The following is a 21,977-nucleotide window of genomic DNA, read 5'->3' as shown; positions in this document are numbered from 1 at the left end:
GTAGGCCCCCGGCCCAGCTCCAGTCTCGGTACAGCCAACTTCCAAACATTAACACGCCTCGAGACGGACAGCTGGTCCCTGTCCAGGGCCGCAAGACAAGTCCAGGGTATATCAACTCCCTGGACGCTGAAGGAGACGAACGTCTTAGACAGGTGGAAGTCCGACTGTCAGTGGCAGAGAAATCCAACCGAGCTCTTCTAGAGGAGGTGTTACGACTACAAGGGGACATAAAATCATCTTCACGAAGGAATGAAGACATCCTCAGGGACGAGAGAAGCTCCAGACAAAATCTTGAGTCAGCCATTAAAATTAGCAATGAACTTATATCTCAACTTGGAACACGGATTAAAGAAGCAGAAGAAAAGCTACATGACGAAAAGTCAGCATTATCATCTCTTGTTAATCATACCAAAGGAGTGGAACAGGCAGTGAAGAGCAGTCAAAATGAACTCCTCACCAAGAGAGATCTTCAATCATCAAAGTAAGTCTACATATTTTCTGAGTTTGTTATTCTGTTCATTTCTTGACCTAGCTAGCTTAGAGGGTTATATGCACCTCCCCGTTAAGGTTTTGACTTATCTTTCTTGAGTTGTTTGCCTCTTTAAGGGATCAACCCATTTTAAGCATCACTGACAAGACTTTAAAGGACGAATAGCAATACGATGCAGTTTAATTCATTTGGGCTCTACTGTATCTAACTCAATATGTTTTGAAAGGTTCTAATATCTTTTGTGCCTTTTCTACATTCCTTAGAGGCATTTGATAAAAAAAAAATAATGCTAATTTATCAAATCTGATATGTATCCAAAAAACTATACATTGAAATTACACATATATGTATAGTTTGATTAGCTTCAGTGAATTCTCATCAATTCCTAGGGGCTTTCATTAACCTCTATCTAAGAAGTAGAAGTAAAGTGGCACTGGTTTGATAGACTTAGATGATACAGGGTGATTTTTACACTGTATATTGCTGATGGATGCAGCTCAATCCTAGCCTGTCCCATCCTGTTATTTAACCCCAACAAAAAATTAAGCTGTCTGTCTGTTTAGCCAGTCTGTCTGCCTGTCTATCAGTTTAGCAAGTTTTTCTGCCTGTCTGTCTGTTTAGCCAGTCCAAGCCAGTCTGTCTACCTGTCTGTCTGTTTAGCCTGTCTGTCTGTTTAGCCTGTCTGTCTGCCTGTCTATCAGTTTAGCCAGTCTGTCTGCCAGTCTGTCAGATTAGCCCGTTTGTCTGCCTGTCTGTCTGTTTAATCAGTCTGTCTGCTTGTCTATCAGTTTAGCCTGTCTGTCTGCCTGTCTGTCTGTTTAGCCTGTCTGTCTGCTTGTCGATCAGTTTAGCCAGTCTGTCAGTTTAGCCAGTCTGTCTGCCTGTCTGTCTGTTTAGCCAGGCTGTCTGTTTAGCCTGTCTGTCTGTTTAGCCTTACTGTCTGCCAGTCTGTCAGTTTAGCCAGTCTGTCTGTCTGCCTGTCTGTCTGTTTAGCCCGTTTGTCTGCCAGTCTGTCTGTTTAGCCTGTCTGTCTGCCTGTCGATCAGTTTAGCCAGTCTATCAGTTTAGCCAGTCTGTCTGCCTGTCTGTCTGTTTAGCCTTACTGTCTGTTTAGCCTGTCTGTCTGCCTGTCCGTCTGTTTAGCCTGTCTGTCTGTTTAGCCAGTCTGTCTGCCTGTCTGTCTGTTTAGCCAGTCTGTCTGCCTGTCTGTCTGTTTAGCCTGTCTGTCTGGTTAGTTAGTCTGTCTGCCTGTCTGTCAGTTTAGCCAGTCTGTCTGCCTGTCGATCAGTTTAGCCTGCCTGTCTGCCTGTCGATCAGTTTAGCAAGTCTGTCTGTTTAGCCAGTCTGTCTGTTTAGCCAGTCTGTCAGTTTAGCCTGTCTGTCTGCCTGTCTGTCAGTTTAGCCAGGCTGTCTGCCAGGCTGTCTGCCAGTATGTATGTAAATGGAAGTTTGTCTTTACCTGGTAATTATATAACTTGTACATGTGATAAAACACTTTACATGCTCTGAGGACCAAAGCAGTCTTCGAATGACTTGATCTTAGTTCACGGGGCAATAAACCCAACAATGATTCAACTGCTGTTGTGTTACTGTTTTTCAGTGTTTCAATTTTGTTTTTAATCCTTTAAGTTCAACACACCTTTTGTTCTCCAATGTTTCCTTATTGTAATAATCAGATGTGTTTATAGGCACATTTGATCTCATCTTGTATGACTTTGACAAATTTTGTGTTTCAGGATATCAGAAATGCGAGTTGATCTGGATGAGGTTTTACAAGCTAAGTCCCAGCTGGAAAGAGTTGCATTTCAGCTCGCTGATGACATTCGTGGCTTAAAAATGAAGGTGGATTCACAAGCCTCTGATTTCACTGCGGTGTCAGGGGATTTAAAAAACAAATCCAAGAAGTTGGAGGATGAAAACCGAGCACAGGTATGATACAATCACAATCAATTCTGAAATTAATTATGAATGAAGATTCATTGAATGAATGAAAATGTGTGAGAGTTAAATTGTTTATGTACACATATTTGCATTGTTATAAACTTGAGAAAAAATTCAAAAATTACAAAGAAAAAAAAAAGATACTTTATTGTGTTTAGGAGACTATTTGTAAACCAGAGTGTTAAGTGTGGCTGATACAATGTTTCTAAAAGTTGATAAAATTGTTGCTGACAAAAATATATTGATGCAATTTACTTCATGGCCCATTGGATTTTTGAAAGGAATCTAAAAAATCAGTCATATATAAGGTTTTGTTCAGATGTTTTTCAGTGTTTTTTTTTTTTTTTTTTTTTTTTTTTAGCAATTCATAACATTATTTTGTTGTTGAATACATTACAGAGACCTAGCTGATATTTCAACAAAAAGTGATTTTATGATTTAATTTCATAAAAAATAAAAAATAATAAAAAGAAATTCTACTTTTATTTTAAGTGTAACGTAGGTTTATTTTAGATACCAGTATAGCTAAAGGATTTAAACAGAACCACACATTTTTCTGAATGAAATTGACAATTCACAAATATTAAATTTGTAAATTCCATATAGTCCATGCTCAAACTATAATGTAAACAGATTTTTACATACTTTCCATTGTGTAAACATATACTATAAATCTGTAATGGAATGTAAACAGATTAAAATAACTGTCAATAAAGATTGTTATGTTATACATGTAAAGACTGACCTGTTACAAACATGCCCCTATGAAGGGTACCAATTTAGTTATAGGCACAATTTCATGTTTACAAACCTGGGGTACACATAGGTTATGATGTTGGAATCGATGATATTATCGAGGACAAATATTCAATAGTGTAAATATATCAAAGTTTGATTCAGGATATAATTTACTTAGGGACTTAATTTATAGTGCTGACCTTTTCTGTTATTGTTGTTGGGTCAGTGAAAAAGTAATTTCATCCTGATTCAAGTCTACTCAGCTGTTCTAATGGGTACTGACATATTGGGAAGTAATCTGGTGAGAGACTGGCGACCTCAAATAGCTGAAGAAGCATATATATGCAAAAGATTATGTATGACTCTCAACATGAATTAATTGTGTATTCAATATAGTTGCCAGTAACATTATTCGTGTACCTTTGGGTATATCAGTCTTTAGAACGACATTGACAAATATTTTCAGGCATAAAGTAACAGGGCCTAGAAGACAGAATACATATATTGATATCATAGGTACCGTATTCTACCTGATAAATGTACCTGCCCCTATAGTTGTACCCAACCTATTTTCAGGAAAAAGAGGATGGGTGCACTGATTGAAACATTTAAAAAGTTCTTTACCTCACAGACCTGCCAATGTAATAATTATCTTCAGTTTTTAAACCAAAGGCTCTGCATTGTTTTTGCTTCAGTATGTGATAAAAAAAAAGTGTTTTTTTTACCTAGATTTTATATGGAAATTTTTCCCCGAAATGATTTTATTACGTGCACGTCTTGTATGTTTTTAAAGCACACCTGAGTGCACTTGTTAGGTTGAATACGGTATATTATAATTTGAGGAAGGTTGTCATATTGATTATAGACTACTTCATCATCAAGGCACAGTTATTGGTTTTACTAATTGATTTCACTGACAAAGTACAAAACTATTGTTATCGCTTATTACATATACATGTATGTATACTTTTAGGTAACATAAATTACTTCACTACAGTTCACCACCACACTGGGGCGTTAATCCCCTTGGGATGCCATTTAGATCATAATGGCTGCTTTACATATCGAGTGACATGAAATATTTCAAATTGTGTCTGTTAGTCCTTTCATGTTATTACACACTAAATGTTTTGGTGATTAAAGGCACGGAATCTGCGATATTTCCTCATGAAAACATCCTCTATATCGATATAATAGTATAAATTATGAAAAATTGTATAAAACTTTCTTCTACCTTGTATATTTTGTATGATCTATTATCAGTATGATAATGTGTTGGGAGAAAACAATTATCAGTATCTCTTTAATTATGATTATAAGGTTGAAAACAAAGCAATGTAAGATATTTTTTAAATATGCATTCATTTTGAGAGTCGTTATCTGAGAACTGGTCGTGTGAATATTAGTCATATTATTTCAAAAGTGTAAATTTTGGATTCCAAGATGTAGTCACTCTTGCTGTATTTGAAACTTTTTCAAAATGGTAACACTATAGATGGAGATTTCTACAACTTCCTTTACAGTGTTTTTACCTCTGTTATGAAATTTATAATTTTTTTAAAGTAATCAACCCAAGCTATTTTCCGATCCCACTTACTAAAGTCAGCTGTATATTCCATCAACAATTAATTACATGGTCACTATATACATTTCAATTTCCTGCCTCCCCTTCACATGCACACACTTGATTGGCTCCTTCCATTTATACATACATATCTATATATATATCTGTGTCTATTTTTGTCACTGCCTGCAGGAAGAGAAGGTAACTGTGTTGTACTCTGACATATCTCTCTAGCTCATTGATCTTCTTAGTTGTCTCCCTTTTATCTCTCTAGCTCATTGATCTTCCTAGTTGTCTCCCTTTTATCTCTCTAGCTCATTGATCTTCCTAGTTGTCTCCCTTTTATCTCTCTAGCTCATTGATCTTCCTAGTTGTCTCCCTTTTATCTCTCTAGCTCATTGATCTTCCTAGTTGTCTCCCGTACAATTCCCTCTTTCATGCAGATTTGTTCATGGACTCTGGGTTTCCTAATCTACATTTATTCCTCTTAAGAATCAATGAAGACATCTTCCGATACATACATTTCACATTAAGTCCTGTCTATAGACATGATTTGTCTCCCCTTCCATAGACATTTATTCTTTTAATACAATGTACTTGGGTAGTTTCCCCATCCATAGACTTATGTAAATTCATTACTATATATGGACTGAAATAGTCTCCCCTTCCATAGACCCATGTAAATTCATTACTATATATATATGGACTGAAATAGTCTTCTCTTCCATAGACACATGTATATTTATTACAATATATTGGACTGAAATAGAATTAGATTTTATTATAGTTGTCTTCCTTTCTGTACACAGTATCATATTCTGTCATACATAAAATGTATACATGAGACATTTTTGCCAAACATAAATAATCATGTTTAGAATTCCTTATGATGACCTATAGATAGCCTGAATTCCTGTTACCCTTGACCTTCATGGTATTTCTTCCTTTTGATTCCTCTTTCTAGATTCCTAACAATGTTGTATTTCTCTGTAGTAGGAGTTGCTGTGTAAATTGTCAGCTTCAGTAAAAAAATTCTGTTGTTACATTGTATATAAAAACTTTCAATATTTAAATAAGTTCTATATAAATTTTGGTAGACACTGTCCACTTGGTTATATGTAGATTAGAGTGATCGCCTAGTCTATCAAGTCCAGCATTATATTGTGATTCTCTTCAATTCCATGACATGTCTGTGAATGTATTCTTTTCCTTGCTTTTCATTTTCCTGTCTTAATTGGCTTATATATGTACCCGAACCTATAAACAATACATGTACAATGTATACCGTGTATATATATTTGTCCTGTATACCGTGTATATATATATTTGTCCTGTATACAGATGTATTATAATATCTTTCCCTGAAAATGGAGGGGCCGCGGTGGCCGAGTGGTTAAGGTGTCCCGACACTTTAACGCTAGCCTTCCACCTCTGGGTTGCGAGTTCGAAACCTACGTGGGGCAGTTGCCAGGTACTGACCGTATGCCGGTGGTTTTTCTCCGGGTTCTCCGGCTTTCCTCCACCTCCAAAACCTGGCACGTCCTTAAATGACCCTGGCTGTTAATAGGATGTTAAACAAAAACAAACCAAACAAACCCTGAAAATGGGCTGTGAGGAATCATATCATTCAACACTGGTATACTGCATGGTTCAAATTCCAGTGTTCGACAAAGGAGATAATTTTCATCTTACCCCTTAATTCAGGTTTTAATTAATATTAACTTTTGGCTGTTTTCAAAGATAAATAAAATAGCAAAAAATAAATACCTCGAACAAAATTTTGGTGATTTTCACAACGTCCACAAAAATTGTGAAGCTTCCTTTAGGAAAAAACTGAAAATAAACATCAAAAAAACAACTTGAGTAATTTCAACTTTACACTGGCAGTCATTACCCTTGAGTGTGTATCATTTTGGTAATCATGTAGTTCATATAACATGGACTGCATTGTATGTTCTTCATTTGGCCATTGATAGATTTGATTGATTTGTGCTTTATATTAATTGTAGCTGGATGCCCTCAGAAAGCACACATCTCTGCAATCCCAGTCTGAACAACAGGCTACACTTCTCCGAGGACAGGTAGAAACCAGGTAAGTATCACTCTCCTCTGATTACAGGTAGAAATCAGTTAGGTATAGGCCCTCCTCTGATTACAGGTAGAAACCAGGTAAGTATCACTCTTCCCCTGATGACAGGTAGAAACCAGGTAAATATCACTCTCCTCTGATGACAGGTAGAAATCAGGTAGGTATGGCCCTCCTCTGATTACAGGTAGAAACCAGGTAAATATCACTCTCCTCTGATGACAGGTAGAAACCAGGTATCACTCTCCTCTGATGACAGGTAGAAATCAGGTGGGTATGGCCCTTCTCTGATTACAGGTAGAAACCATTTTTGATATCACTCTGCAGACAAGTAGGACCAGGTAGGTAACACATTATCAAGCGTTTGTACATTATGTACTTTGAATTAGGACAAAAAGGCATCATTGCTTCCACTCTGTATACAGAACATGTTGTATAGGATTGCATGTATATGACTTCTTCATTCATGTTATTATATAATGTGTATCTATCCATATTCTCATTGGCTAAATCGCTAACACATGACTTTTGATAAATAGCGATATTAACTGGTTTGCAAAGCAAAACCAGTTAATATAAAAAAAACCAGTTAATAACACCTCCGCTAAAAATAGATTCTGGAAATACTCTACCGGAAGGTACGTAATACCATAGCAACACATAGGAAATGGCTGCGTCTGCTGTTTCGCCAGCTTCAAATACTTTAATTATATAATAAAACAGTTATGGACTTTTTACTTGGTTAATATGCTCTGATATTAACCAGAATGTAACCACGTTGACCTTGGCTTCGCCTCGGTCAATATTAGTTCCATTCTGGTTAATATCAGAGCATATTAACCAAGTAAAAAGTCCATAATTGTATAATATTATATACTTAAAATTCTAGAATATCAAAATACTAATAAACAAGGGATGATACTAGATAAGGTCAAAGTTTAAAGGTTAAAGAGGTTAAAATTTAAAGGTTAAAGAGCATAAATACGTGTGGCTTACTCTATGATGTATGTTGTTTTTTACAGATTAACAGAACTACGCGATGTCCTGGTGGACGTACGCTCAAAACAGGAAAATGAAGTTGTTGAGAGGCGTTCACTGGAACAAAGTATGCAACAAAAGTAAGTGGAGTGATTTATGCAATTAACCAATATTAGAGGTAGAAATAAGGGCTAGTATTATCTAGCAATTAAACGAAGTCATGTAGGCGGTAAACCACTGTACGGACCATATGTTGGTAAATATGGATATAAAGTTACAGAACACCATGATAAGTTAATTGGGAGAGCACTGCACACGTGCATCCTCCAGTAAAGATCTGAAGTGTTTTTAGGTTCAATCCCTATCCAAGTGTTTTGCATTTATCATGAAGCTCAAGATCATGAGCCAATCCTGTGTTGTCATGAGGAAAACCAATAGGTGGAGTCATGTAGGCAGTAAACCAGTATCTGACTAACGAACGCTGTCATGAACCTAGTGTCCTTGGGTAAGAGACCTGGGTAAAATTTGTGATGTTTTTCAGTGAGGAAGTCACCAGCTACTACAAGGAGACTCCACTTCTAAGCAATAAACCCACCAGACATTTACAGGAAAACAAGCGTTTCGTTATACACAAAAAAATAAAATTTAAACATGCAGATAAAATATTTGTGTTAGACATTTATTAATTGTTGAGTTTATAAAAACCCTAATACATTTCTTATTAATAAGTAAAATTTAATGTTTTGAAAAATTTCTTCAGGGTCAACGAGCTACAACAGTCATTATCAGAGGCAAATCGTAAGCGAGAAGAGACTGTCCACTCTATGGACATGGTGCTACGCGAGCGTGAACATGCTACACAAGCCGATCGCCTGACCTTGACAACCAAGGTCGCTGATACTGTGGAGGACCTTAATAAGAAATTGATGGAAAAAGACATCAAAATCCGGGGGGAGGTTCAGGATAGGTACCTCCAGCTGGAGCGGGTCAGTGTCATTTTAAAAGCTTTGTCTACATCCTTTAAATGTTTTAAAAGACAAATTATAAACTTTGAACATTTTGCATGATAATTAAGCAGTTTGTGCTGCATGTACTTGTAGTCATAGATATTAAGTCGTAAGATCTATTTATATGAGGTAATATTTCTTAATTAACTTTTTTGGGGCCTGTTCATTCATCCATACAAGCCAGTTTGTTAGTTTTTAAATATATTTCAGGCATTAATCTTGATGGACTTAGCTTGTAGATATAACATATGTAATACAGGCCTTGGCAGTCTTTGTCAAGGCTGTCATTCAAAGGCATTATATAAATACAAACACTAGGTCCATCATTATTTCATAAATGAACAACTCTGGTCCAACTGGTTGTATTGCAATAAAGAAAAACGGACCAGGAATCCTTCCAGTATAAATCGGACATACTTTTTTTTTGTACATTTCACTGTTTTCTGTAATCCTGTGTAGAACATAATGATATTGACTTTCGGACATGTTCAGCCAGTGTTGTAGGTTTTCACAAGAGTCACAGTAATGGTATACTTTGAGTTTATTATATTTTGTTCGTGTTTATCAGGTTCTACAGCAGGACCAAACAACGCGACGAGAATATGAGAGGGCCACACATGATGAGCTGGAAAAGAGGCTTGCTGCATTGAAGAAGGTTCAAGATGAGCAATCTGTCGAAATCAAAGAGCTCATGAAGGTCAGTGTCAATGTTTATGTACATATGTATTTGTTTTGAAAGGGTGGATTATAATGGTCTTGTTGATTATTGTTGTGTAAATGACACTATACAGATTACAGGGCCAGATTATTAGTAAGTAAATGACACTATACAGATTACAGGACCAGATTATTGTTATGGAAATGACACTATTCAGATTATAGGGCCAGATTATTGGTGTGTAAATGACACTATACAGATTACAGGGCCCGATTAATGTTGTGTAAATGACACTATACAGATTACAGGGCCCGATTAATGTTGTGTAAATGACACTATACAGCTTACAGGGCCAGATTATTGCTGTGTAAATGATACTATACAGATTACAGGGCCAGATTATTGCTGTGTAAATGACACTATACAGATTACAGGGCCAGATTAATGTTGTGAAAATGACAATACAATGTACACAGATTGCAGGGCCAGATTATTGTTGTGTAAATGACAATATACACATTACAGGGCGTGGCTATTATTATATCCTTCAGTAGCAGATACAATGTATATGTCAGAGTTTTACACTTACATTGTAGATGTCCAGATGTGCGAAAGCTAATTTGGTGAATTTCTTACTCTCTTGACAGTCTATTTTTGCCGATAAATGTGTTTTGTGAAACTTTGTTATACAGTCAAACCTTGATGATTCGAACTTCGTTGATTCGAATTTCTCGCTGTATCGAACTTTTTGCTTGGTCCCGAATTTTCTCACTATATAACACTACTAACGAAACTATGTATGATTCGAATTTTTATAAATCGAAGTTTTCGATGTATCGAACTTTTTTCATGACCCGTTAGCTATGATATTATAGGTAATTGACATCTCATGATTCGAACAAAAAATGTACCTGTACTGACCACTGGACAGGTGTTTGTCGTGACCCCTGCGGCAAGATTTCACACCTCTCCCCCAAATGCCCTGACTGACAATAGGGATAACGATAGCGTGTGTTGTCACTCCCAGTCATGGGGTTTATTAATAATCAGACCAAATTGATAGATAAAAAGTGTATTTAGAAGCCATGACATTTATTCACTCCGGTAAAACATTTCGGTAGTCGTCTCTGATAATCTCCGCCGCCATTGAAATCAGCGGTCGGTGAGTAAATTTTCGGAACTGTAAAACAACCGGACCAATTTTAAACACAAACAATTAGCGATGGCTTCACTCATATTCAAAGTGTCACGTTTCAAACTTTTACATAAATATCCAAGTAAATCGATTATTTGTCATTCAATCATGCATTCTCCAACCGATCGGCATTCCGTATTTTATATGCACATAACGTAAACGCACGTGTCTTTCGCAGAAAAGCCTACCGACTTACGTAAGTGTGCATTGTACTTCTTTTGTTTCATCTGTTAAACCCGATATAAGTGTTTTGTAACCGATACATATTTTGTTTAATTAATAAAATGCTTAGGTATAATTAATGAAAAGAATTTTTATTTTGTTGTGTTCGAGGTATAAATTAAGTAAACTTTTCGATGTGAGCCTGACAGGCGACGATCAACACGAAGACACTGAGGACATGTAACGTTAACAGATATGGCCAGTATCAAGAAAACATCGATCTATTGTCAACCATGAATAATTCGAAGTCCCGCTGTATCGAAGTTTTTCTGTTAGTCCCTTGAACTTCGAAACATCGAAGTTTGACTGTATATAATAATGCCTGGGAGAGACAAACTTAAGCACTGACATACAATGTACTATAACCAAGACCTGTTTTAACTTTCAGACCGAAAAAGGAAAGACGAAAACCACTTTAGGAAAACTAGATGACTCCATTACCATTCTTGAGAAACAGGTGCTAGAGACAAAAAAGTCTTTTGAGAAGGTGATGGCTGCTGAGATCAGTCAAAGGTATGTGTAGATATCTAGTAGATGGTTTTACCCTACAATCAATAAAACTTTATCGTTAAAAACTTTTTGTTTTCTTTCCTTTTTTTTTTCAAAATAATAAATATTTTAATCCCAGAAAATCTGGAGAGATTCTAAGTATAGGGCTGGGACCTGTCAGGTTCACCCCTCTTCTAGCATGGAACATTCCTCTTACATGTATCAGCATCTTCGCTAGCCAAGGCTTCTGATTACGTTACACTCGTGGAGTGTAACGTAATCAGAAGCCTTGGCTAGCAAAGATGATGTATCAGAGGCCTCTTTCGCTCTTCATTTCTATTTCATCAGATTTTGCTCTTGATCTTCCGTCATTCATTCTTTAAGTACATGTATGGGATTTTTTCTGGTTCATGGTAAAATTATTGATACATAACATTTTCTTAATGGATTATGGTTAATGAATAGACATGTTTATGGGATCAGGGAAGTTCATGCTTTCTGTCAAGTTAAGAATGAAGACAATCGTAATTATTTATATATGACCATCTTGTCTTGATTAATCTCAAAGTATATTTACTCTAGCAACAGCATGATGGAATGCACATATTTTAAAATTATTGATTTTATATTGATATTGAAGAAATGTATGCATTATATTTGTGTTTTTATTACAATTTCAGGAAAATACATGAAAGAGATACAGCAGAAAAAATAGGCAGTGTCAACGAAAAGCTACAGATAGCGACCTCTACACTGCAGCAGTCTATAGGGGGGATAACTCACACCACCAGCAACCAACACGACAAAGTAAGAGCTATCCTCATAAGATATTTATAGATTTGCGTAAAAATAATCATATGTGATGGCCACTAACATAATGGGCCCAGATGCAGTGACTGTAAATTTGGAATAATGAGGTTGCAAACTTTTGTGCATTTTTAGTTGTCATCAACATGTGTATTTGAGGAAATTGTCAATTTCATATTTTCATTAATACCTGCATTTTATGGGCATAGATCTATATATTATATAAATCGAACAAGTGTTGTGTTTAGTAAAGGTATTCTCTCGTGATAAGCTAGGTCACTGAGATCATCCACATATTTCATTTGTACCGATGATTGTACATGTGTAACTTTTTTGTCATTACTCTCTGGCTTCATTTTGTTAATGAATTTTGATCAAACATCATATACTAGTTTTGAGAAATGCACTTACTTAGATTTTAATTGTGTGTCAGATAATTCAAGTCACCATCTGTTATCTTTAGAAATTTATTCCATTATGTTAGAAGGAATTTGGATCAGAATTCATATAATCATACAAAAAAAACTTTCTACTAATTTTAAATTTTGAGATGATACTTAATGTCAAAGTTCAAGGTCATTATCTGCTATTTATAGAAAGGATTTTACTCTTGTGACTTCAAATGATAAGCTATATTTACAATCCTTAAGCTGTGTTTGCAATCCTATCTCACTTATAATTTCAGCTTCGCCGCGAAATGCGTACATTATTGGCGGAACAGAAAGAGGCATCAACAAGAAGCCTGACGGATCTGGATGCCAGGATGAACTTTACGAAAAATAGAATGAATGATTTGGAAGAGAAACTGGAAGCTAAAGTGGCCTCTGTAAGTGAAAAGAACACACAAATTAAATACAAGACATACCATCATCACAAATATACTTGGTTGTCATGGTTGCATGTGATTATAATGTTATTATTTATATATGCGATTTGTTTTCATGAAAATGTTTTGTGAGAACATCAATTTCTATTTGCATGTACAATGTATATTTGCCTATAACAAGACATACTGCAATACTGTATTGTTGGCAATTTTTGTGGGGGATTTATTTTCGCTAAATTTCCCACCATCGAACATAGTACAAAAACAAATATCCCAAAAAATATTTATGGGCCATATATTAAAACAAATATGTAGAAGTTTTAGATGCAGAATGCTTAAAATGCATGGTTTTGCAAAATTTGATACCTGTGAGCTAGGTCTGACAGGAACAACTGGGAAATATTAGCCCATGAAATTTAACAGCTATACAGTATGTATCTGCATGTATATTTCTATGTTACTAACACGTTTCCATTTTTTATCCATAGTATATTGTTAAGTACAAGAATGAAGAGGTAATATCAGCGTGAATGTTTCATGTAGATAAATTTTATCCTTGACATTTTGTAGAAATCATAGATTTTTTTATTATGACTCCAGGCATTTCAGTAGCTATACTCTGTGAAGAAACGTCGTAATTACTTCTTTTTGACAATGGCAAGAGAAAATTCGTAATATTTTCTGAAAGTCGTACACAATGACACCATATGCACACAGTGATAAGAAAAATGTCTTAATTACTTCTTTATAGACATAAAAGTTACTCATTGAATATAAGGTGCAATTCATTGCTGAGAAATTATCTATATTACTGCTGGGCAAACAATCATTGAATATATACGTGTATATATATTTTGTAATTTTAACAGGTGAGTAGTAAACACAGGGGCTTGATATATTCCTATGAATAATATGTGATGAAGGGGTGGAACCCTGGGTTTTTTTTTTTTTTCATTCTGGGTCATAGGAATGTATCATGTCCCTGTGGTTAGTAGAGACTTACCTGATCCAAATCTAGGGTGTGATCATTCTAAATTCTAAAGTTTTTCTACTTTTTTTTCATATTCAGCTTTTTGAATTAATTCTGAGTTTCATAATACTTCTTTGATAAAAATCATCTTAGACTTCTTCTATTTGAAATATGAAAAAAATCACCAAAGAATATGGTATGATAGTCAGTAGAGCCTCCGACAATGTAGTTGAAGGTGAAGAAATTGAGGTGATCGAGTGCTCCAACCACCCATGGATTGTGCATGTTTCTCATAGAAGCTGAGATTACAGATGGTTCTGTGCTGTTGTGGTTTGTGGCTTTGTTGACTCCAATTGCTCTGCATAGCATACCAACAGGCCCCCCATATGTTATTCCTTGAGGTAGCCACTACATGTAGCTAACTACAATGATACTCAGCCTCAAAAGGACTCTGGTAGCTCATGGGGCAATAAACCCAGTAAACCAACAAGTACTCAGTAATATCTTTAAATCTCTCATGTCATTATCTACAAAAAGGAACACTCAGGTTACTGTTTCATTGAACATTTCAAATAGAAAGTTCCGATTTCTTTCAGTAGATGGTAGTAGGGTTCAATCAGGAATGTCCCAATGTTTTGGGAGCAGAATGGACTAGATTTTTACTAACAGTTATAGTAAATATTACTATAGTATTCCATTGAAAATCTCTGTCTTTATTTTACAGGATCCAGAGGTATTTTTTATCTGTAGTTATTATATATCATTTACCATCACAGTGCTTTTAAACAAATAGATTTTCAGTGCTGATGAAGTAGTGCTTTTCTCATTCTATAACATTGTAATTTTATTTTATTCATTCTAAAATCAGACCAAGTATATCATTAGAAATTGTGAGATAAGAGTGCAGGTGGTCTTGAAAGAGAAACAAGTCCATATGATTGTCTACTGTAAATGTCGCGGGGGTTAATTTTTTCTATATGCTTGCAGGTAATTTTTTTGAGAATCTATCTACCCAATTGTAGTTTGATATTTCGCAAATTGATGTCCGAATGATATGCATGGGGGAAATTTATGTGATCAAAAGGAATCTGTGTAATTAGCTTAAATTTCCACCTCGCGTAAATTTCCATGTTTACAGTATGTGGCAGTAGATATTTAGGATGGACTGTATTTACTGCGGTGACCAAGGATTGGAGAACTTTGTATTGCTCTTTGTATAAGAAAGATTTGAGTAATTTAAAATTAAAAAATGATAAATGAATAATATTATTATTAGACTTTCTCTTGAAACATTAAATTTTGTTGTTGTCTAGAAATTAAAAAAAACAAAACAGCTCTAGCTAAACTTGCTTACTGAAGATATGAATGAAATACTTTTTTTCAGATTATGCCTGTATATTTTTTTCAAAGTAATTTCCTTTTTTGAAGAGAGAAAATATATCTTTAGATACTGAATGGTACTGTAAAGCATAAACAGGACCACAAATAATATCAGTTATATAGGAAAGAGGGAGAGGACAAAGGGAGATGACAAAGGGAGATGATAAAGGGAGATGACAAAGGGAGATGATAAAGGGAGATGACAAAGGGGAATGACAAAGGGAGATGATAAAGGGGGATGACAAAGGAATATGACAAAGGGAAATGACAAAGGGAGATGATAAAGGGGGATGACAAAGGAATATGACAAAGGGAAATGACAAAGGGAGATGATAAAGGGGAATGACAAAGGGAGATGACAAAGGGGGATGACAAAGGGAGATGACAAAGGGAGATGATAAAGGGAGATGACAAAGGGAGATGACAAAGGGGGATGACAAAGGAATATGACAAAGGGAAGATGACAAAGGGAGATGATAAAGAGGGATGATAAAGGTGAATGATAAAGGGAGACAACTCAAAATGAGCCAGTAAATAATTAGCTCAATGATTGTGGTAACATTTTTTATTATGTTTTTAATGCTTACCCAGGAGGCTGAAGAGCGAGAGGTACATCAATATTGTAAATCATACCATGTTGTGTAGTTTCTTTATTTACAGTGAATTTCCTGTTTTTATTTCCATAATGTTTTTATATATAGAAAGAGATCAATATTTCCTTGCTTGTTTTGTGTCCTCTAGAGCGACTATATCTGTAGATTTCATACCCATTAAGTGATTTTTCCCCTTAAAATAGTGAAATAGATCTAGAAATAGTGATACCCAAGTCTAAATCATATTGCTTTATACATAAATATAGAAGAGTTTTAAAACACTGCAAGAATTCTACACAGACAAAGCCAAATGGATTGAGGCACATAGTGCAAGTGCCAAGTCCATGTAGCATTCTGCTTACAAGCAGTAACATATATGCATTCTTGTAGGACCTACCAAATTGTAATATCATTGTTTCGCAATGATTTAGGTATTTACAATACATAGTTTTTTAATTTTTCTTAATGAAGGGAAAGCTTTAGTTATGTGAAATATTTTTTCAAAAATGTATTCTACCTGAAGAAAACATTTTCCATCAGTGATTTTTACAGTTGTAGTCGCTTAAATGATATACATGTACTATAAAGCCTAGTTCTTGTTGTGTTGTTATAGAAGCAACCTTAAGGATTTTGTAGTAATTGTCTGGCGTAAATTCTGCCTAATCGAGTTGTTTGGATTTCATACGAAAAAAAAACAACAAAACAAAAATAAATAAAATTAAAAAAAAAATTAAAATTTAGACTTAGACATGGCACATTTATTGATATCTGCTTATCAATAAGAGCATGGCTGGCTAAGCCCTTCATGTGCTTTTCATGGATTTTGTCAACAACAAAAAATTTAATCTATATTTTTGCACTATACACCTGTCCACAGGTATTGATTGTATTTCATAGGGAACTTTGGGAATGTTTTTACAAAGCCATTACAGACCGATCAATTTTATTTTGCCAAGGTCATATACAAGTTTTGAACAGATCTATGAAAATATTATTTGTCTTTGTCAAACAGGAAAGATCTGCGTGGCCGTTCCATTTTTTTTCTGGTGTCACCGTACCATAAAGAGAAAAACTGCTCTAATTTTGTACATGCACTTTACTTATATGTCAGTATTAGTAATGTATGTGAATATTATTTACACAAGTTGATTGGTTCTCGCTGTTTTTGTGTGGCGTTTGTCAGTATCTGTCTATTTTTTACCTGTAATATTGTCTGTCCGTCCTTCTTCAGGATGGCTTCTGTTGGGTTGAAGTCCTTTATAAACATTTCTGTGTGTTACTGATTGTATTCAGATGTTTAAATGACAGCTGTTTTGTAAGTTTTATATTTACCTAGAATCAATATTTGGACTGGTACATGGTCACATTCCTACTTCAGTCTCTTTGAGTTTTAGCTTATATATAGGAGTGAATATACTTACGCTACCTTTATCCAACAAAAGTCTGGTAATAACCCACCCATGTCTATTGCAATTGTACTTTTATCCAACAAAAGTCTGGTAATAACCCACCCATGTCTATTGCAGTTGTACTTTTATCCAACAAAAGTCTGGTAATAACCCACCCATGTCTATTGCAGTTGTACTTTTATCCAACAAAAGTCTGGTATTAACCCAACAATGTCTAAAATATTGTACTTTTATCCAACAAAAGTCTGGTAATAACCTACCCATGTCTATTGCAGTTGTACTTTTATTTCCAACATAAGTCTGGTAATAATCCACCAATGTCTATTGCAATTTATATGAAAAGGTAATAAATTCTATTCCATGGTCCTGAAATAAACCCACCTCTGACTTTGAATCAAAATGGATTAGGTTACCCCCACCCCTTCATGGGCTTTTATTCACAGGATAATAACACTAACAGTACAGTATACATAATTGCAATACAATTTAACACATCCAGATGCTTCCTCTAATTAAGTTATGTTACAGGGGACTATAGGACAGATTTCTGCCTTAGATAATTTTTTTTAGTTTGATAATAGTGTACTAGCCGTGATGACTATCTTTGTATATTTGCATATACAGGTACAAATAATATATTTAAGTAAATAGTTTATAATGCTACATGTCATGAAGGTGAAATAATTGTTATATGTAATTATATAAGATCAACCCATATTAATATAATTTACAGTCATATTTTTTTTAGTTTAAAGCACTTTATGTTAGTTTTAGCTAGGGGAAAAACAGATTTTTTCGCTTTTGTAATATTTGTTTTGACTTAGGCTGAAGTGTCTTATAATTATTTAGTGCATTTTTATTTCATAGAAGCATTTTATTTTTGTCATTGTTTTCTAATTTATTGTAGTACATACTGGTATATATTGCATATCACCGATATTGTTACATTTTATTCAATCACAAGCTTTTATAATCATGTTATTTATTTATTTTTTTATTACTGTCATTGCATACAGCAGAAATAGATTAATGAATGAATAAAACAAAAAAACAATCATGTATACAACTGGACCAAAACTTCATATATACCTATGTATTGATATTTAAGTTTTATATTTATCAGTCTACATCTTAATGGGTTTTTCATCTTGCCCTTAATATCATCACATTGTACTTTAAACCAAATTTGTAAATCTCAAAATTTTTAATTCAACTGAAGTATTGGTCCTTTTTTTCCTGACAATTTTTTTAAAAGGTATGGGGATTATTGAGAACACTGTGGGTGGGTGGACTAGAGTGGAGTTGTCTGTATTAATTGTGTTGGATCAGGATTTTTATACATCATAATTTTCCATGCAGGCATCACAAAATCTGGCAGAGAGTCTACGAGAGAAGGTGGACACAATATCATCCTGGCAGGATCAGACATCGCAGACAGTCAAGGAACTAAGTCTAGGAGTACAGCGTCTTCCTGAGGAGGTAGGTAGCTGAATATGGGGTTAAGTAACTTAATATGGAGGGAAGTAACTTAAAAGAGTTAGGAAACTCATCCTGGGGGTAGGTAATGTAAGATGGGGGGTAGGTAACTCATTATAGGGGTAAGTAACTCAATGTGGGGGTATTACAGTAGCTCAATACAGGGGTATGTAACTCATTTTTGGGGTAAGTAACCCATTATGGGGTTATGTAACTCATTTTTGGGGTAAGTAACTCATTATGGGGGTAGATAACTCATTATGGGGGTAGTTAACTCAATATGGGGATAAGTAACTCAATATTTGAGATACAGGGAAAAAAGGAGGTAAATTGGGTCACATCATCTTCTTGAGGTTGGTAACACATTATTGGTGTATAGTAAGTTGCAGATGAGGCATGTATCTCAATATGGGGCGTAGGTAACTAAAATTGTGTAGATACCTCATTATGAGGGTAGGTAACTCAATATGGGGTAGGTAACTCAATATGGGGTAGGTAACTCAATATGGGGGTAGGTACCTCAATATGGGGGTAGATAACTCAATATGGGGTTAAGTAACTCAATATGGGGGTAGGTACCTCAATATGGGGGTAGGTAACTCAATATGGGGTAAGTAATTCAATATGGAGGTAGGTTCCTCAATATGGGGGTAGGTAACTCAACAGGGGAGTAGGTAACTCAATATGGGGGCAGATAACTCATTATGTGGGTAGGTACCTCAATATGTGGGTAGGATATGGGAGTAGGTAACTCACTATGGGGTAGGTAACTTAATATGGGGATAGGTAACTCAATATGGGGGTAAGTAACTCAATATGGGGGTAGGTAACTCAATATGGAGGTAGGTACCTCAATATGGGGTTAAGTAACTCAATATGGAGGTAGGTACCTCAATATGGGGTATGTAACATGTAACTCAATATAGGGGTAGGTAACTCAATATGGGGCGAAGGTAACCTAATGCTGGGTATATACCTCATTATGAGGGTAGGTACCTCATTAAGGGGGAAGTAACTCAATATGGGGGTAGATAACTCAATATGGGAGTAGGTAGCTCAATATGGGGGTAGGTAACTCAAGATGGGGGTAGGTAACTCAATATGGAGGTAGGCACCTCAATATGGTGGTAGGTAACTCAACATGGGAGTAGGTCACGCAATATGGGGTTAAGTAACTCGATATGGGGGTCAGTAACTCAATATGGGGGTTATAAGGTACCTTATTATGAGGGTAGGCACCTCATTATGAGGGTAGGTAACTCAATTTGGGGGTAGATAGCTTATTATTGAGATAGGTACCTCATTATTGGGATAGGTAACTCAATATGGGGGTAAGTAACTGAATGTGAGGTACATTAAGTTACTTAGGAAGAATGTGTCTAAAATGTGTCACAGCATCTTCTTGAGGTAGGTAACACAACATTTGGGTATAGTAATCTACTGTGGAGGTATTAAGTAACTCCATCTATAAAGACGATAAGGTATTTTGTAATTACAGTTGTATGATATAGGTTGCATCATGTTAATTTGCTTATTCTTTTGTCAATAATTTCAGATATACAGTATACAAGAGAAACAAACTCTTATCAAGTCAGAAATGAATTCCAGAATGACGGCTGAGGCAGACTCAAGGTAAGGAATTACGGAACATATCATTATAACAATGCCGTTAAATAAACGTATTGTTATATCTACGACATGTTGTATATGTACTGGTATATGATTTATATACATATATATAGATATGATTTTTAAAGTCCAAAATTTTTCCTTTGACCTACAGAGATTTATTTGTGATTTTTAAACAAACATTAATGTTCAGTTATTGCAATCAAGAACTAGACTGAGAAATATAACCATATTTGGTAACCACATTCACAAAACACCACCTACTTTCTGTTTCAATGAAATATGGCTGCTGCCATTGCCTTGCGCTTCAAATAATTTACTTGTTTTTATGTATTTAAAGGATTAGAGAAATAGAAAACCTGAAACAGGAGGTACAGATGCTGAAGATGAAGCGCGAACCAAAGGCGGCAACCATATCCGACATAGAAAACGTAAATATTACACTGATATTGGCTCATTGGTTGTGGTGAACGTTGTATGGATGATGTTGTACAATGTGTATTTCGTTGATGGTTGTATTTATATATATATCTACTTGTTTTGTTCTCTTTGTATACATTAACATTTATTGTAAACATATCTTTTATCATCTTATTTTAGCATGAGCTAATATCAATTTTTTTATTGTTTATTATCGGGAATGTCCTTGAAATAATAACCTAACATTTTAGTATAAAGTTTATTCTAGTCTTTAAACTTTGATAATTTCCTAAAATTATTAATTGAAGTATGTGAAGAATAAAAATAGTTGTGAACATTTTATATATTTCCTTTTTCCTTCTAACTTCGGCTACAAGTCTCTATAAAATCAAAATGATAATTAAAATATGGAGTGAAAATGTTCAGTTAAAATATGAAGTAACTCTTTGTGCATGCCTTAGTTTATATTGTAATTTCGATATCCATTGTTTTACTAACTTGAATTCTGGTATATGCATTAATTAGTGTCTACATGTACATGTGATGTGGCCATGTTTTCGAGGGATTTTCCACTAATTTTATCTTCAGAAATTGTAATTCCCTAGGTGTCCAAAATCAGAGTTTCAAACACAATAAGGTTTGATGAAAGACATTTCTGATGTCTGATTTCAAATTTGTATTTGATATAAGCGGTCGAAGTGAATGTCCTCTGTTTAGAGAGTATAACTTCAATATATTAGGCCATAATTCCTAATTCATGAAATTTGATTAATGAAAATAGTTATGTTGTTTCATAAATGAGAGAATGCTTATAATGGAAATTTTCTTGTTATTAACACAAATCTCTCTTCCAGTTGACAGAAAAATCCCCCTACAATTTTGAAATCATCACATGTATTCATTAACTAGTGCGATTTTGATATATCCTTCATTTCTGCTCAACAAAGCTATACCCAACACTTGACTGATGTGCTGGTTTTAATTGAAAAAAGCGTATATCACAGATTTGTTTTTTATTTGCTATAAAGCCGCGAGCTTCAGGAGGACCTAGTAACACACAGGTTTGTCCCGTACCCCTGATGTGGGATAATCGGCCATA

The 21,977-nt window shown here is 35.0% G+C and overlaps 1 protein-coding gene across 11 annotated transcripts in view; it reads left to right on the top strand.

Annotated features, from left to right (window-relative positions):
* LOC117336838 (coiled-coil domain-containing protein 154-like) overlaps nucleotides 1-21,977 on the top strand; it is a 64,702-nt gene that overhangs the window by 24,892 nt on the left and 17,833 nt on the right. For 7 of the 11 annotated variants that reach the window (XM_033897565.1, XM_033897590.1, XM_033897575.1 and 4 more), the window contains 15 exons: nucleotides 5-481; nucleotides 2,227-2,419; nucleotides 4,926-4,934; nucleotides 6,743-6,825; nucleotides 7,842-7,937; nucleotides 8,558-8,783; nucleotides 9,373-9,501; nucleotides 11,268-11,392; nucleotides 12,049-12,175; nucleotides 12,861-13,001; nucleotides 13,490-13,516; nucleotides 15,943-15,960; nucleotides 18,713-18,832; nucleotides 20,385-20,461; nucleotides 20,799-20,889. In XM_033897565.1, coding sequence (XP_033753456.1) covers nucleotides 5-481; nucleotides 2,227-2,419; nucleotides 4,926-4,934; nucleotides 6,743-6,825; nucleotides 7,842-7,937; nucleotides 8,558-8,783; nucleotides 9,373-9,501; nucleotides 11,268-11,392; nucleotides 12,049-12,175; nucleotides 12,861-13,001; nucleotides 13,490-13,516; nucleotides 15,943-15,960; nucleotides 18,713-18,832; nucleotides 20,385-20,461; nucleotides 20,799-20,889 — 1,939 coding nt within the window. The remainder of the gene's footprint in view (nucleotides 1-4; nucleotides 482-2,226; nucleotides 2,420-4,925; nucleotides 4,935-6,742; nucleotides 6,826-7,841; nucleotides 7,938-8,557; nucleotides 8,784-9,372; nucleotides 9,502-11,267; nucleotides 11,393-12,048; nucleotides 12,176-12,860; nucleotides 13,002-13,489; nucleotides 13,517-15,942; nucleotides 15,961-18,712; nucleotides 18,833-20,384; nucleotides 20,462-20,798; nucleotides 20,890-21,977) is intronic. The other 4 variants (XM_033897513.1, XM_033897505.1, XM_033897521.1 and 1 more) reach the window with 4 other exon arrangements.

The sequence above is a fragment of the Pecten maximus genome, chromosome 1 (assembly GCF_902652985.1).
Source record: "Pecten maximus chromosome 1, xPecMax1.1, whole genome shotgun sequence".
Classification (NCBI taxonomy): Eukaryota; Metazoa; Mollusca; class Bivalvia; order Pectinida; family Pectinidae; genus Pecten; species Pecten maximus.
This window is presented reverse-complemented; position numbering and strand designations above follow the sequence as displayed.